This window comes from Brachyhypopomus gauderio, chromosome 7, assembly GCF_052324685.1.
Source record: "Brachyhypopomus gauderio isolate BG-103 chromosome 7, BGAUD_0.2, whole genome shotgun sequence".
Taxonomy (NCBI): domain Eukaryota; kingdom Metazoa; phylum Chordata; class Actinopteri; order Gymnotiformes; family Hypopomidae; genus Brachyhypopomus; species Brachyhypopomus gauderio.
In genome coordinates this window covers 23710402-23727597 of record NC_135217.1, presented here as the reverse complement: position 1 = coordinate 23727597, position 17196 = coordinate 23710402, and the positions used below count along the sequence as shown (strand labels likewise).

At 40.3% G+C, this 17196-nt stretch overlaps 2 protein-coding genes across 2 annotated transcripts; both read right to left on the bottom strand.

The window, feature by feature from the left end:
* Window positions 1-1095: 1095 nt before the first annotated feature.
* On the bottom strand, window positions 1096-3509 carry LOC143519382 (trypsin-2-like). The gene is made up of 6 exons (XM_077012759.1): window positions 3449-3509; window positions 3108-3258; window positions 2779-3029; window positions 1977-2113; window positions 1711-1812; window positions 1096-1229 (listed from the first exon to the last, which is right to left on the bottom strand). Exons 1-6 carry the CDS (start codon window positions 3486-3488, stop codon window positions 1182-1184), a joined length of 729 nt encoding a protein of 242 aa, XP_076868874.1. The 5' UTR covers window positions 3489-3509; the 3' UTR covers window positions 1096-1181.
* Window positions 3510-14951: 11442 nt separating this feature from the next.
* Window positions 14952-16930, bottom strand: LOC143519381 (trypsin-2-like). Its single transcript, XM_077012758.1, has 6 exons — window positions 16779-16930; window positions 16419-16569; window positions 16081-16331; window positions 15829-15965; window positions 15599-15700; window positions 14952-15085 (listed from the first exon to the last, which is right to left on the bottom strand). The coding sequence occupies exons 1-6, from the start codon at window positions 16816-16818 to the stop codon at window positions 15038-15040; spliced, it is 729 nt and encodes a 242-aa protein (XP_076868873.1). The 5' UTR covers window positions 16819-16930; the 3' UTR covers window positions 14952-15037.
* Window positions 16931-17196: the final 266 nt, after the last annotated feature.

Genomic DNA, 17196 nt, shown 5'->3' with positions numbered 1-17196 from the left:
AAAGCACAGGGGTGAGCGTGCCTTTGCTGTCATAGGCCCCAAACTATGGAACACCTTGCCCCTGCATATAAAAACTTCCCCTAGCTTGCCTGCCTTTAAATCATGCTTAAAGACCCATCTCTATACCCTGGCATTTGATACCTTGTGAGCCTCCTCTCGTCTTTTGTCTTTATTTATTGATCTATTCCTCCATTCTATACTTTTGTACTTTTATTCTTTTGTGTATTTTTCTTTTATGATATCTTTTACCGGGCGGCACGGTGGTGTGGTGGTTAGCACTGTCGCCTCACGGCAAGGCGGTCTGGGTTCGATTCTCGGTCTGGGCTGCTCTGTGTGGAGTTTGCATGTTCTCCCTGTGCCTGCGTGGGTTTCCTCCAGGTACTCCGGTTTCCTCCCACAGTCCAAAGACATGCGTGTTAGGTCGATTGGTCATGCTAAATTGCCCGTAGGTGTGAGTGCGTGCGTGTGTGTTGGCCATGCGGTGGACTGGCGACCTGCCCATGGTGTACCCTGCCTTCGCCCGGAGATGTTGGGATTGGCTCCAGCCCCCCCGTGACCCCGACTAGCGGGATTAAGCGGTTCAGATAATGGATGGATGGATGGATATCTTTTACCTGCTATTGTGGACAGCACTTTGGTCAACTCTTGTTTTTAAACGTGCTATATAAATAAAATTGGAATTGGAATAGAGCTATCTTCGTGGTGTACTGCATCCCATCATGCAACACTACGTTCACGTGACCCCATAGTATGCTTTGCTTTTGTCGCATACTGGAAACAGTACTGCATACTACTACGAGGACCAGTATGCAGCATCCAGTATATACTGAGTGCAGTATGTAGTAGGCTATTTCGAACACAGCCAATATTTGGATTGGTCCGGTAGACCACATGTCTATAGGCGCTTTCATAGAGGGATGTAACTGAAACTCCTATGGCTACGCCTCCAGTGATGAATGACAATAAAGAGTCTGATAAAACACCAAAAATTGTGTGCCTTTTGCAATCGTCACAGTAGTTATATGAAAGTTAAACTAAAGTTTTATTTAAAAAATATTTTGCTAAATGAAGTAACTAGAAGATGTTTATTCATTACAAGATCATTTATTTTCATTTTCATCATTTCCACTGTTGTACATGATTACACATGGTGTTGTTCTGTGTGATATTCTGGGATGGATTTAATTATTTTTCATTGTTTCCTCAATCCACTTGGTGAAAATACAGACCTGTTGAAAAATGAAGAGTTTAAAAGTTAATATTAAGGATGAAAATGCTTTCAGTCTTTGAGTAGTGCATTAGAATGTGTTATTTTCAAGAGCGTTTTTACATATAATTAAAAATTATATCCAACATATTCATAAGTAACACTATCTTTTGTATAATTAGGAAAGACTGTATCAGCTAAACGCAAGTTTATTGTTGGACAGTAACTTCCTGTATTTTATTGCAATGAGGAGAAACATTTTAGAGTAAGTTAGTATTAAATCTGTATGAACACAAAAATGAAAAATATTACATGCAACATGTTCACAAGTATCAGTAACCTTTTGTGTAAATATGAAAGACTATTAAGTACATAACACCTGAATTTTGATATAAAACTGTTAAGTCTCAAAGTCATCTCAGACTATATATTAATGAGGACAAACATTTACAATATGTGCATCATGTTTGATCATACTGTGATCACACAGTATTCAATTTTACCTTGGTATAGACACCAGGGTAGTCCTTCTCAGCACAGCCATAGCCCCAGGAGACAATACCCTGCAACATATTGTTACACACCACAGGACCACCAGAGTCACCCTGAAAGAGGGACGATATTAGAGAGAGAGAGAGAGAGAGAGAGAGAGAGAGAGAGAGAGAGAGAGAGACACTGTTATACAGTGTAGAAAGCCCTATAAACCAAGGCAGGTTCTGGTTGGTTGTCAATAGAGAGGCCACTGTGCTGCTGCAGGGTCCCAGGATACCTGACAGGAGTCCTTTCCTCCCTCCAAGTAGCCAGCACAGAACATGGAGTTAGTGATCATGCCTGGGTAGGCGTTTTCACAGTCCTCTTCAGAGAGAATGGGGACCTGCACACACTGCAGTTTGTTTCTGTCTGCAGCTGTAATCAGACAAAAGCAGATAAACATCAGAAAAAAAGACAATCAGATTTTATTCACAGTCATAGTATAATAGATTACGTTGGCTATTGCATAACTGCTTTATTTTGATTGACTACAAGTACTGTCATGGAGCAATGGGGTGGATGCAAATGCTGAGAAGAATGAGGATTTTTAAGGACAAATCCAAAATCAAAGTCAGGTTCATGGTCCAGGGTCATATAGTCAACATGGATCTTTATAGTAAAACAAAACAAACAAAAAAAACTGATGAACTGAATTAAGTCAGACTAGAAAATAAATTTCAGGGAAATAAATAGAATCAATATAAAGACAAGGATCCACAGAGTCCACATTCACAAAAAGACCATCACAATAACCAGATCCAAACAAGACAAAGGACAGGATTTAAATACACAAACTAGGGAAATAGACTAGATACAGGTGGAACAGATAATCAGAGGGCAGAGACACATATTGGAAGGTGGGACAGACAGGCATGGAAAAACACTAGCACATGGGGAAACAAACAAGGAAGTGTTTGGGGAAAGGGTAGGCAGAGCTTAGAGAGACCAACAGCAAGATTGACAGGAGGGGGTGAAGCTGGGCGTGACAAATGCATCTTTTGTTCTAACAGTAAATGTTCCAGTTTGAAGCCTTAACTTACTGGAGCTCATGGTGTTCCCCCAGCCGGAGACGATGCACTTGGTGCCAGCAGGGGGACAGGATGTGGGCAAAGCAACTGGTTTCACATACTCATTCAGGGAGGCAGGCTTGCTCAGCTTGATCAGCATGATGTCATTGTCAGTGTCCCAGGAGTCATACTTGGGGTTTTTAATGACCAAGGAAGAGGAGATGAACTGCTCTGTGCCTTCAGGCGTCTTGATGTTGTGCTCACCCAGACGCACCTCAATGTGACTAGAAGGTTACAAGAATAGTATTCGATTCCTACCTTTATACTGTTCCATGTCAACTGCATTATGTGCCATGACTTACGATTGGAAGCAGTGGGCAGCAGACACAACCCAATGTTCGTTGATCAGAGAGCCACCACAGAAGTGATAGCCCACGTTCAGAGAGACTTGCCAGGGCTGGGAGTTGCGGGTGCACTCATAGCCACCAACAATCTTGTCATCATCCAGAGCAACTGCACACAGTCACAATTTGTGTATGCCAGAGAAGATTCAGTACATTTGTATAGCAGAGTATATTCAGTATCTATTCAGTCTCTATATGAATGCAGATTCAATACAGTTGTCTATTAGAGCACTTATAATACAGTTGTATATTGGAGAAGTTCAGTATATTTGACTGCAGTTTGTGAAGTTCATACTTACAAGCGGCTCCTACAAGCAAAAGCAAAACCAGAGACCTCATGATTCCTGTGTGATCACTGTGGATAAGAATCCAAGTTCTCACCCATATTTATGCAGACCATGAGTCCCATATTCACCAATCAACAGTCAGCACCTAAAAATGAAATGAACTCTGATAAGCTGCACTGTAAATGAATAATGCACCATTTTTTTATAAAACTCAATGTAGAGTGTAATAATGCAGATATTGCAAATAAATGTCTAAGTAAAACTAACACAATTATGAAACTGGATGTTTGATGTTTTAATGTCAGTATACTGACATTAAAACATCAAACATCCAGTTTCATAATTGTGTTAGCATGTGTTGGTAATATTTAAAATTAATATTTTAGGTATTTAAAAAATAATTTATTTATTAAAAATTAATATACAATTATTTTAACATAACTAATAGTTAATAAAAATTCCAACTAGTCCAAATAAGTTATATACTGTAGCACTTTTCACAATACATGTTGTCACAAAGCAGTTTTACAATATCGTGGCTCCATTTCCAAATCTTAATGATTTAGAAAGCCAATCTCCTCTCAAGGATAGGGAGATGAATGCTCTTTGCTGTAGTAATAATACTGCAATTCTTAGATTTTAGTTTTTTTTTATTATTTCATGTCTTTATTTTCAAATGTCTATACACCAGATTTTCTGAGTTGATCGATCCCACTGTTTAAATTTCAAAACTTAGTGTATGGAAATAACTCACTTTGGGTGAATTATGTGAACCTACTACTTACATGTTCATGAATTCAGCAAAATTTTCCATGATTTATCATGGTGAGATACAGAGGAAAATACTGGGATTTTTTTTAGTGGGAAAATTTATATTTCTTAACTAAATGGTCAATATATAATCATACTAATTTCATATACTAAAAATATGTTTTCAGGCAGAAATTAAAAGGGAATGTCTGCATTGACCTGTGATGTCCACGGTTATGACCTTGTTTAAACTTTTTACAAGCCTTTCAGTTGCTCAACAGCTGTGTGAGTCTCACCCTGTACCTCTGTTTCTAGAAACATGACGTTTTGAACAGAGGTCCTTCATGAGCTGTACAAACAAGTACTTTGGAAATGTAGATGTGGCAGTAAAGATATGAGAGATCCAGTGGAATTTGAATTGAAACCATGAAATCTTAAAACAATACCAAAGACTAAAGGAGAAATAGACAGAATGTGGAAAGAGAATACCAGTGGCTGCTGGTGCTAAAAGTTTTGAGGGGGGCACAAAGAAACTGAAAAATCAAAACCCATACAAAAGTACACAAAAAAAGGTAACACACATATCCCAGCGAGATTGTACCATGCTTGGTAATAGCGGAAGAATAAGTGTGTTACATAATTAATATATACAAAATTAAAGTTTAAAATATATGGTAGTTTGGTTAGGATTTGATTCAGTAGCTACCTTAGCTACCAAGTTAGTATATATTTTATTTAATAATATTTTATTGGTTATATGCCAATTAATTAAGTTTTTTTTAAAGCAGTTTTCACAGTCAGTTGAAATGAGTAGATCAGAAAATTGTTTAACTTTTGATATTTATTGCACATCCACAGACCAGTGCAGGATAAAATCCTTTAAAATCCCAAATCTTTGGGGAAAAAAGCAAAAGTAAACAGTTACACTATATAAAGTGCATTTACATCTATGAAATTAAATTAAATTCTCTCAACCTGAGACAACTGGATCGTTTACAACAGAAGTAAACTTAACAATAAAACCTCTATTCTTAATTAAATAAATCAAATACCCAGTCTGGTAGACATTCAGGAACTTCAAGTATTTTCTTAAATAATCTTTATATCGCCACCTTGAAAATGCTATTTTTTCTTCGACTTGCTCCTGACTTGCTCCGTTTGTGTCGTGTCACTGGCGTGCTTCGGCGCGCGTGTAAAAACACTGGCTCTGATTGGCTATCATAACGCTGCCTTAGCCAATCGCTTACTGACTTGTTAAGTTAAACAGGTGTTACACCGAGAACTGTGACCTATCGAGATCTGTTACTCCTCACTAGCCTGAGCAGCGGTCCGCTCGCATTAGTATATCAATATATAGTAACGCACCGCTTTTAATGACCAGTAACGTAAACGGCGTTGTAACGACAGGAAAAGTAACTAATTATATTATCCCGTTACTGACAAAATGACGACGTTACCTATAACGGCGTTATTCGCAACACTGTTTGTAACATAATGCAAGATTTCAGTCAGATATAAATTTGTTGTGAAATGAAATACAGTTAAATTCAAGAAGTTTCAAGAACTTTAGCCAAAATTACAGCACTTTTTAAAATCTGTAAAATGCAACATTAAAATTCAAGCATTTTCAAGAATTTTGAGCACCTGTATGAACCGTAAAATTGGGTCTGTCCGTTCCAAGCTCTTTTACCCATTTTTTTTTCAGTGGAATGCCTGGTTAAGGGTCTTGTTTGTAAGGATAAAACTGAATTTTCCTTCATTTGGACGAAATTATGTGTCATCTTAAAAATGTAAACTGTACAATAACGAGTTAAATCGTCCCCGTCCTCTTGGTCAGCTAACACGCTGTCAGAATTCCATATTTTTCTTCCATGTGCTTGCTCAATAAAAGTAACATTTACTTTGTTTCCACAATGTTTTTTTATTATTTCTTTTAGTGTTTCTGAAAGCCAACAAGTTGAACTTTGGAATGACCTTATTATTGCATTATGTTTGTTCTACAGAATAAAATGTCTGAATGAGTGCTCATCACTGGTGATTCCATACGGTATACGGTACACATGTAATGTCACAGAAATTCAGTGGATTTAATTCTTATATATTCTTACATATCTTAAAAAATAAAATGTAATTTACATGAGTGTTTATGTCTAAGTAGCATTTATTCTCTGGATAATTTGATGGGGGCAGCGCCCCACTGCACCTTACTGATGAGTTGCCACTGGTTGTGCAGCAGTCTTGATGTTTCTCAATGATTTTATTAACAACTTAACAACCAATAAAATTAGGTTAACCTATGTGTGATTTGTAGGTTTGTGTGTCACTATCAGAGGTGGAAAAAGTACTGAAAAATTGTAATTGAATAAAAGTATCATTACTTTGCCTAAATTCTACTCAGAGTAAAAGTAAAATTACCCATCTCAAAATTTACTTCAGTAAAAGTACAAAATTACATCATTTAAAATGTAATTTGAGTAAAAGTTACTTAGTTACTTTCAGTTATTTAATGCAAAATCTAATTTGTTTTAAAGTAGTTTTAATCGATTTCAAAGCGTATTTAAGTGCACATCCACACTTGCAAAAATCAGCTGGGCTCAGGAACATACTTCCTCACGGCACAAGGACAATCACAACCTGTACCATAAAGTGCAAACAATTTTCAGTCCTATTGCCCAGTGGACAACATTATGATAAGAATAAAGAAATTTAAATTACAAATTATTAAAAAAACAAAATGCACACAAAACTAAATGCCCATAAGATACCACAAATCAAACTAAAATGCAACAGGATTCCACAATTTAAAAGTAAGTGCTCACAGGATACAACTATTCAAAATACAGTGTCCACAGGATTCCACTTTTCACAATAAAATGTCTACATGATCCCACAGATCCTGATAGATTGAAAATTTAACTGTATGATAATTTCCACCCACTGTGGTGACTAGCTGTCGTTAGCGTACCACCGCTAGCTAGTTTCGATTCATTCCTTTGATGCCCTCGTGCGCGTTGTTTACATATTCCGCTCCCGAGGAATATGGAGCTGTGAACCTTATTTTGTTGGAACCTTAGTTTGCTTAAGAAGTTATCTAGTACAGATATTGTTTATTGCATTTTAAAGCTGTACCCCAAGCCAGCTCTCCCCCTAATCACCGAATTCTGCCTTTTACAAACCCATTAGCCTATTGGATTCAACTTTTTTGCAGGTACATTTGCAGGTAAATTTTCTAATTAAATTTATCTATTTAAACTTAACCCAAATATTTTATTATTTAGTCAATATTTTAGTATGAATATAAAACATTTAATATTAAAACCTTAACCCCTTTTCAGAACCCTGAAAGCAGGGAGTCCCCCTGAGGTCAAACATGGGAAATGGAACATTGCACTTGTAGCACAATATCAAGACTACATAAACCATCAACCCCCTGGGCACGGACGTAATTTGGGGGGGACACATGTCAAAAGCCGGCTTTGGTCCCCTGCAGTTTTTACAGTTAAAAACAAATGTTTAAATAGCGACGAATCCATGTCCCCCCACTTTTTCAAAAGCCGGTTTTGGTCTCCTGCAGTTTTCACGGTTCAAAAAACAAATATTTAAATAGCGATGAATCAAGCGCTAGGACCACGCAGAAAATGACCGCGAGTTCTCACGCTGGAAAAAGAATAGTAGTTTGCTCTGGCGCCACAACCCCCCCCCCCCCCCCCACCCCCCTCAACGATTGACACACATCAGCATCCCCCCCAACATCGATTGATACACACCCCCGCAACGCCCCCCGTCAACGATTGACACACACACACACACCCCACACCCCAGTTCTCAAGCCATTTGTGTGTCCCCCACCTATGAAATCAAAAATACGTCCATGCCCCTGGGCTCAGGCCCTTTGACTTGTAAGAGGCTGCCAGCATGCTGGAACAAACAGGTAAGATGAATTAACTTCAAAACCCACAATAAATAGTTAAATATGCATGGAATATAGTAAACCTCTACACCAGGGGTGGCCAACCCATCAGAGACCAACCAATGGGGCTTTCCAGTTCAAAGGTTCACCAAAAGGTTAATTACCCGAAGTCTCGTTGACTCGTTCTCACTAGTGACACCTGCTGTGCAAAAGGATATATGACACTCAATTAATTCTGAGTCAGAGAAAACTGGAATGTCTGTGTATAAAATAAAATATTTTTGCCACGTCCCAATGAATATAAAAGTGTGCTTTTTTCCCTACTCGGGCCCTGGGTAGTCAGGTCCACTTTTCCCCCCACTACCACACCCATGCTGGGAGCACAAGAGTGCTTGTGGAACTGAAAGACAGGAAACTGCAACAGATGGTACAAATATAAATTACTGATTTTTATTATTTTTTTAAGAAGCTTTTTAACAGTGTTGAGGTTGAGTCGATTCCTTTTCCTACCTAGCTTACAACTAGCTTACAGTCTATAATAATAAGAATAATAAAAATAGCTGATCTAATCTATTTTATAACAGAACTTTAACCACTAACTCTAGCTAGTTAACCAATGTACATCTCTCACAACACCAAATGTCAACTCAAAACCCACAAAGGGCAGCAAGGCTCAAACTCCCTTTATGTGGTTGTGACACTCAAAATGAAATGATGACGTAGCCCACTGAATCCGAGGCCTCGTTTGTCATCAGTCACGTGATTTTTAAGGTAATGACACACGCCTCAAACCGGGGCTTCATCTGGCATGCACCTTTTTGCTCAATACAGGCTCAGAGGCATTGCGTCAAATGTTACATCACTACCAAGAGCCTCTCTTTTTTACTGTGTTACAGCAAAGAGCCACATGGGCATGCTTGAACATCACCCATCCCTTCCTCTCTCTCTCTCTCTCTCTCTCTCTCTCTCTCTCTCACACACACACACACATGCACACAGAGAGACCTCTGCTCAGATTTATTGTAAATGTCACACATAAACAGTGGGGGGGGGGGGGGGGGGGGGGGGGGGGGGCAGTCATGGTTTGGTGGTTAGGGAACCGGTCTTGTGACCAGAGGGTGAGTTCGATTCCCAGGCCTGAGGCCATGACCGAGGTACTCTTGAGCAAGGTCCCTGGGTGTCAGGCTAGCGCTGCCTACCCTGCCAACTGTTCATCTTCATATTTTTGCTGTGCATCCCCCCCCCCCCACTGAGAACCACTGAGCTAAGCGAGCAGCACATAAAAAAACATAAACACAAACTTTGATATAAACATAAGGTGATATGCTTCAGGACACGGTTGGAGGAGGTGGGCCAAGGCTCGGCGAGGTTGCTCATGCATGCGCACGCACACTACGAGCTCTGTTATGTACACAACTGTTGTTTTCTAGGTAAAAAGTGGATAACACTTGTTACAACGCCACTGACCTGCGTGCAGGTGAGAGTGCAAGCCAGCTGGGGAGCTGCATGAAATGAGGCAAAGAGCCGCATGTGGCTAACGAGCCGCAGGTTGGCCACTCCTGCTCTACACTATCAATTGGCCACCCTGAATAGTGCAAGATAATCACAGTTGTTTATTTGTTTTTCAGAGTCCTGACAAGGTCCAACTGGTGTTTTCCACTGCAGCCCTGTGGGTACCAATAAGAGTTTTTAAAACTTTGAGTTTGTCTTGTGTTTCTGTCCATTACAATAGCTCACAGCATGGAACGGACGAGAGCTCTGTTACAGATGGACATGGTCAGCAATAATACTCAAGTAGGCTGTGGCATTGACACGATGCTCACTTGGTACTAATATGCCCAAAGTGTGTCAGGAAAATATCCCCCACACTATTGCACCACCACCACCAACCTGAATCGTTGATACAAGGCAGGATGGATCCTTTTATGTTGTTGACGCCAAATTCTGACCCTACCATCAGAATATGCAGCAGAAATCAAGACTCATCAGACCAGGCAATGTTTTTCCAATCTTCTATTGTCCAATTTTGTGAATTTGTGACTTGTAACCTCAGTTTCCTGTTCTTAGCTGACAAGAGCTGGGCAACAGCTGGGCAACATTAGCTGGGCAACACTGTGGCTTCGTGGTTAGCACGTTTGCCTCTCAGCACTGGGGTCTTGGGTTCAAGTCCCTATCTGAGTGGAGTTTCCATGTTCTCCCTGTGTTTGCGTGGGTTTCCTCCGGGATCTCCGGTTTCCTCCCACAGTCCAAAAACATGGAGGTTAGGTAAATTGGCAGTCCCTGACAAATTCTCCCTGAGTGTGTGTCTGTGTCTCTATGTTCAATAAAAAGTAGTGTCCGAGTGTGTGTATGATTGCTTGTATGCCCAGTGGTGGATGGTGCTCTGCCACTAGGGTCTGTCCTCTCTCCCCTTCCTGCACCCCATTCAGTCCCCCAGGGGGCTGTGGCTTCCGGTAGAGAGTACGCTGTGCGCAATTGGCTGCCACTTCTCGCCTGTGTGTATGATTGGTTGTCTGTGACTTGTACCTGTGTTAAACTGTAAAGCGCCTTGGGAATTTGGAAAGGCGCTATATAAATCCAACATTCATTCATTCATTCAAGAGTGGCACCCGGTGTGGTCTTCTGCTGCTGTAGCCCATCTGCCTCAAGGTTTGATGTATTGTGTGTTCAGAGATGCTCTTCTGCATTCTTCAGTTGTAACGACTGATTAATTGAGTTACTGTTGCCGTTCTATCAGCTCGATATACCATAGCGATAGCGGTGCTGGTATATTCATGCTTTAAAATTGCCTGGAATTCCCGAACGGTCAAGTGATCTTATCCAGCTAACTAACTCCTGGCACATTGTCTAAACCGATAAAGTGTCTTTAAGGCTCCTGTCGAACACCTTCCCCGAGCTATTCACCAGCTTCTGAGAGATTGTTGGGATCTGTGAACCATCTATGTTGAAATGGAACTGGTTGTAGACCTTTCCCCTCTTCAACACCAGTGACCAAACCAAAGTTTGAAAATGTTTAAAAGAGGAAGCAGGAAGGAAAAACAGGATAGTAGACTAATAAAACTTAAAAAGGCCCAGTAATATCATTAATTAAGTATTCTTGCCGTTCCAGTGTTGTAATGCTGGATCCTACCCTTTTGGTGGATTATCCATTATGAGGATTTTAAATAGCCAATGGACTGAAATGTAAGCTTAATGAATGTTGTGACATTGTGTGGACATTTGTGGGGAGCATGAGGGAATTGTTAGGAATGTCAATCACACCCGTGACCCCCAGAAGGCGCCATCGCCGGAATATTGACCAGCACACCTGTCTCTAATTTGCAACTCACCACACCCTACTTAAGGACTTTGTTCACAAGCCACCAGTGTGAAGTATTGCCTCTCTGAGTGTCTCTACCAAGCCTTATTCTTGTATTGCTATCTGACTGTGATTCTGGTTTTTGATCCCTGCTCTGGCCTTTGATATCCTCCTGTTTCGCCTAGCCCTTTTGTACCTCTGCCTGCCCTTCTAAAGTCTTTTTTGGTTTTTGACTATCGCTGCCTGGTTTTTGACTCTCCCTTTTTGCCTCGCCCTTTTGTGCTGCTGCCTGCCTTCCCTACGGGGTTGCCCCTTTTGGGATCACTGCCAGGCCCGTTGACAGTCTTGCTGGGGCCCGGGACAAGAAAGTTTCATGTGCCCCCCCCCCCCACGTCATTTGAATTTTCTCTGTAGCAGACAATCCTTGTGTTAGGTCATATAGTATATAATATAGCCACACATCAAAGCTGTTTCTGACAGCTGACTGGTTTATATTTGACGCGTCGCGAGCGGCGCGAGGATTCGCGAGGCGAAAATGAGGTAATCGCAGTGGCTTCGCCCGTGCGCGAGGGCCTCACGCACTGTCGATTCGCGAGGTCGTGCACCTCTCGAATTTTGTAACTTCGTCATGTTTGCAGGGTGCATATACCTTTACAAGGTGGAATTAAAACACTTGTACGTCACTTTAAAGGTCCATTTCAATATTTTCCAGCACGTTAAACTTAATTAAGTTAAATATTTAAACATATACTCGAAATAATTCGCTTTTTTATCACATTATTTAATGGTGGTTTATTTCACAACAAACAGATATTTGTTGTGAAACGAAGTAGTTACAATTTCAAGTATTTTCAAGTACTTTAGCCTAAATTCCAGAACTTTTCAAACCTGGAACACAATGCAACTTTAAAATTCGTCAGGTAAATGTTTTTCCTTTCTTTTCTGCGCTCCAGATTTCTGTATTTACTTTAACTATCCACCACTGTATTTCCCGCTGTTGGGCGGGTACCAGCCGGTTACGGTCGCTGGATCAATCCATTTTTCAGTGGGAGGCGGGGGTATGCACTTAAGTGTATGCACTTAATGGAAAATATGCAGATAGGTAAAAAACATATATTTTAGCCATTGAGCTTATTTTGAGTACATTATTTTATATTAATGAAAGATTTCAAGATTATTTAAAAATTATAGACTTTAAAAAATAAATTGCTGGGCTCTTTGATGGGCCCCCCTGGCCCTGGGGCCCGGGACAACAGACCCGGTTGTCCCCCCCTGTCGACGGGGCTGATCACTGCTCATTGTTTCTCTATATTAAAATCAAAGTATTATACACCTGCTTATGGATCCATCTCTACCCTCGGGTTCACCACCGTTACAGGAATATTGAGGCAGCATTGCCTCTAAGTCTATGCCTGAAATTGCTCTCACTATGAGAATGATTATATAATTATAATGTGTGTGTTTTTGTAACCGTCCCAGTGCTGTCTAGCGACTTTTCCCAGGTAGGGTGTTCTGAGCTGTTTCTTGGTGGACTCGCCCACAGAGGATGGCCACTTCCGGGAAAAGTGTGTTACCGGCAGCAGGCCCGTCGACAGGGGGGGACAACCGGGTCTGTTGTCCCGGGCCCTAGGGCCAGGGGGGCCCATCAAAGAGCCCAGCAATTTATTTTTTATTTAAAGTCTATAATTTTTAAATAATCTTGAAATCTTTCATTAATATAAAATTATGTACTCATAATAAGCTCAATGGCTCAAATATATATGTTTTTTACCTATCTGCATATTTTCCATTAAGTGCATACACCCCCGCCTCCCACTGGAAAATGGTTTGATCCAGCACCGACAGCGGGAAATACAGTGGTGGATAGTTAAAGTAAATACAGAAATCTGGAGCGCAGAAAAGAAAGGAAAAACATTTACCTGACGAATTTTAAAGTTGCATTGTGTTCCAGGTTTGAAAAGTGCTGGAATTTAGGGTAAAGTACTTGAAAATGCTTGAAATTGTAACTACTTCGTTTCACAACAAATAGCTGTCTGACTGAACAGTTCTCGTGAAGACGTTAAGATTGGGCGTTTTGAAAATAAACAACCATTAAATAATGTGATAAAAAGCGAATTATTTCGAATCATTTCGAGTATATGTATAAATATTTAACTTAATGAAGTTTAACGTGCTGGAAAATATTGAAATGGACCTTTAAAGTGACGTACACGTGCTTTAATTCCACCTTATAAAGGTGTATGAACCCTACAAACATGACTTTGTTCATTGCGCTGAAGCGCGGCACGCGCGAAGTTACAAAATTCGAGAGGTGCACGACCTTGCGAACCGACAGCGCGCGAGGCCCTCGCGCATGGGCGGAGCCATTGCGATTACGTCATTTTCGCGCGAACCCTCGTGCCGCTGGCGCTGGGGGGGGGGGGTCACATGAATCTTTCTTGTCCCGGGCCCCAGCAAGACTGTCAACGGGCCTGACCGGCAGCCCTAGGCCATCCAGTTGCTGTGGGTCCGGGACATCACAGCTACGTTGGGTGCTCTGGGAGCAGCTGCACTTGGTGGAGGGGGCCACATTACAACCCCAGACCTCTCCCTTCAGGCATGTGTACATGTAGTCTGCGTCTATATATGTACTTCCTGTGGGTGTAGCTGTTTGTGTATGTGTTCACCTGTCTAATTAGTCCAATGTGTTATAAGGGGTGCTTGTTATGTGTTACGAATATATTGTGCGAGTTAGTCTTGTCCCTGTCTTTGTGAGGCTTCATCATGTCTGTATGTTGAGTGTTGTATGGCACTATACTCTGTAAGCACTAAGCTGAATAAACTACATGTTTTGGGTCTGAATTTGTCTCTGAATTCTTGCACAACACAAGGAAGGGTTGTTACTATGTGAGAAGGATATACCAATTCGTTCTATTTGAGAGTCATTTATTATTTACCCGTATACCCCTACAACCTAGCCTCCCAATGTCAGCCACACAGTGGCACAATATCAACAAAAAAACATGGACTATATAACAAACTCATAATAACCATTATAATTATATAATCAATCTGATAGTGAGAGCAATTTCAGGCATAGACTTGGAGGCAATGCTGCCTCAATATTCCTTCATGCTCCCCACACATGTCCACACAATGTCACAACATTCATTAAGCTTACATTTCAGTCCATTGGCTATTTAAAATCCTCATAAAGGATAATCCACCAAAAGGGTAGGATCCAGCATTACAACACAGGAACGGCAAGAATACTTCATGAATGATATTACTGTGCCTTTTGAAATTTTATTAGTCTACTCTCCTGTTTTCCCTTCCTGCTTCCTCTTTTTAAAATCCCTCCAGTGTATTTTCAAACTTTGGATTGGTCCAGTAGGCCACATGTCTGTAGGCGCTTTCATAGAGGAATGAGACCCAAACACCTACTCCAGACTATGAATGACAGGAAAGAGTCTGACAAAATGCTACAAATGCTGCCTCCTGTGCAACCATCCCAATACAATGTTTCATAAAAATAATTTTTTGCTAAATGAAGCAACTAGAAGATGTTTTATTCATTACAAGATAATTTATTTTCATTTTCATCATTTCCAATGTTGTACATGATTACACAACATGGTGTGCTGTGTGATATTCTGGAGTGGATTTAATTATTTTTCATTGTGTCCTTAATCCAGTCGGTGAAAATACAGACCTGTTGAAAAATGAAGAGTTTAAAAGACAGTTAATATTTAGGAAGAAAATACTTTGTCTTTGAGTAGTGCATTAGAGTGAGTTATATGTAAGATATTTTGACATATAATGAAATAAACAAATTACATAAACATATTCACAAGTAACACTTACCTTTTTTACATATTATATGCAACATATTCGCAAGTAACACATTATTTATAGGAAAGAATATATTGATTAAATGCATTTTTAAAATTAACTGGCAATATTATAACGTAATAAGGAGAATAATAACTGAATTATAATGTAATAAGGAGAAACATTTTAGAGTGAGTTAGTATTAAAGCTGTATGAATACAAAAAAGTCACTAACGTTTTGTGTAAATATGAAAGACTGTATTGAGTACATATTATCTGAGTTCTGATATTAAACTGTATAGTCTCAGACTATATATTAATGAGGAGAATCTTTTACCATATGTGCTGTTCAGCATGTTTAATCATACTGTAATCACACAATATTCAATTTTACCTTGGTATAGACACCAGGGTTGTCCTTCTGAGCACAGCCATAGCCCCAGGAGACAATACCCTGCAACATATTGTTACACACCACAGGACCACCAGAGTCACCCTGAAAGAGGGATGATAGTAGAGAGAGAGAGAGACACTGTTATACAGTGTAGAAAGCCCTATAAACCAAGGCAGGTTTTGGTTGGTTGTCAATAGAGGCCACTGTGCTGCTGCAGGGTCCCAGGATACCTGACAGGAGTCCTTTCCTCCCTCCAAGTAGCCAGCACAGAACATGGAGTTAGTGATCATGCCTGGGTAGGCGTTTTCACAGTTCATGTGAGAGATAATGGGGACCTCCAGACACTGCAGCTTGTTTTGGTCTGCAGCTGTAATCAGATGGAAGTAGATAAACATCAGAAAAAAATACAATCAGATTGACAACAACATTTTTGTTCTACCAGTAAATGTTCCAGAGTGAAGCATCCTGAGGCCTTAACTTACTGGAGCTCATGGTGTTCCCCCAGCCGGAGACGATGCACTTGGTGCCAGCAGGGGGACAGGATGTGGGCAGAGCAACCGGTTGCACAAACTTATTCAGGGAGGCAGGCTTGCTCAGCTTGATCAACATGATGTCATTGTCGATGTTCCTGGAGTCATAGTTGGGGTTTTTAATGACCTTGATAGAGGAGATGAACTGCTCTGAGCCGTCAGTTGTCTGGATGTTGTGCTCACCCAGACGGACCTCAATGCGACTGGAGGGGGACAAGACTAGCGTTAGATTCCTACCCTTATAATGTTCCATGTTGACTACCCTATGAGTCATGAGTGATATCACTTACGATTTGAAGCAGTGGGCAGCAGACACAACCCAATTTTCGTTGATCAGAGAGCCACCACAGAAGTGATAGCCCACGTTCAGAGAGACTTGCCAGGGCTGGGAGTTGCGGGTGCACTCATAGCCACCAACAATCTTGTCATCATCCAGAGCAACTGCACACAGTCACAATTTATGTTTTTCAGCGAAGATACAGTACAGTTGCAAAGCAGAGCATTTTCAATATTTATTCAGACTCTATATGAAAGCAGATTCAACACAATTGTAAATTATAGCACTTACAGTACAGTTGTATATCGGATAAGTTCAGTATGTTCGACTGCTTAATTGTTCAGTGTTTAAGGTTTGTGAAGTTCATACTTACAAGCAGCTCCTACAAGCAAAAGCAAAACCAGAGACTTCATGATTCCTGTGTGATCACTGTGGATGAGAATCCAACTTCAACTCTCCCATATTTATGCAAACCAGGAGTCCCATATTCACCAATCAACAGAGTCAGCACCTAAAAATAAACTGAACTCTGATAAGCTGCACTGTAAATGAATAATGCACAAAATTTGATAAAACTCAGTATTGTGTGTAATAATACAGATGCAAAAAGCTCCCCAAGTAAAACTAACACAGTTATGAACCTGGATGTTTAACTGTTAACTGATGTTTTAGTGTCAGTCTACAATTATCATGTAATGGTAATATTTAAATTAAATATTTTATTTTTTTAAGCAAATATTTCATTCATTTATTAAAAATGAATATAAAAAATGAGTTTAACATAACTAATA

Coding starts and splice junctions, on each gene's coding strand:
- LOC143519382 (XM_077012759.1), bottom strand. CDS start 3,488: ATGAGGTCTCTGGTTTTGCTTTTGCTTGTAGGAGCCGCTT. Junction 3,030..3,107: donor GCTGCCCACTGCTTCCAATC/GTAAGTCATGGC, acceptor GTAACCTTCTAG/TCACATTGAGGTGCGTCTGG. Junction 2,114..2,778: donor GGGGAACACCATGAGCTCCA/GTAAGTTAAGGC, acceptor GTCTGATTACAG/CTGCAGACAGAAACAAACTG.
- LOC143519381 (XM_077012758.1), bottom strand. CDS start 16,818: ATGAAGTCTCTGGTTTTGCTTTTGCTTGTAGGAGCTGCTT. Junction 16,570..16,778: donor TTTGCTTGTAGGAGCTGCTT/GTAAGTATGAAC, acceptor GACTGTGTGCAG/TTGCTCTGGATGATGACAAG. Junction 15,086..15,598: donor ACCCTGGTGTCTATACCAAG/GTAAAATTGAAT, acceptor ATTTTTCAACAG/GTCTGTATTTTCACCGACTG.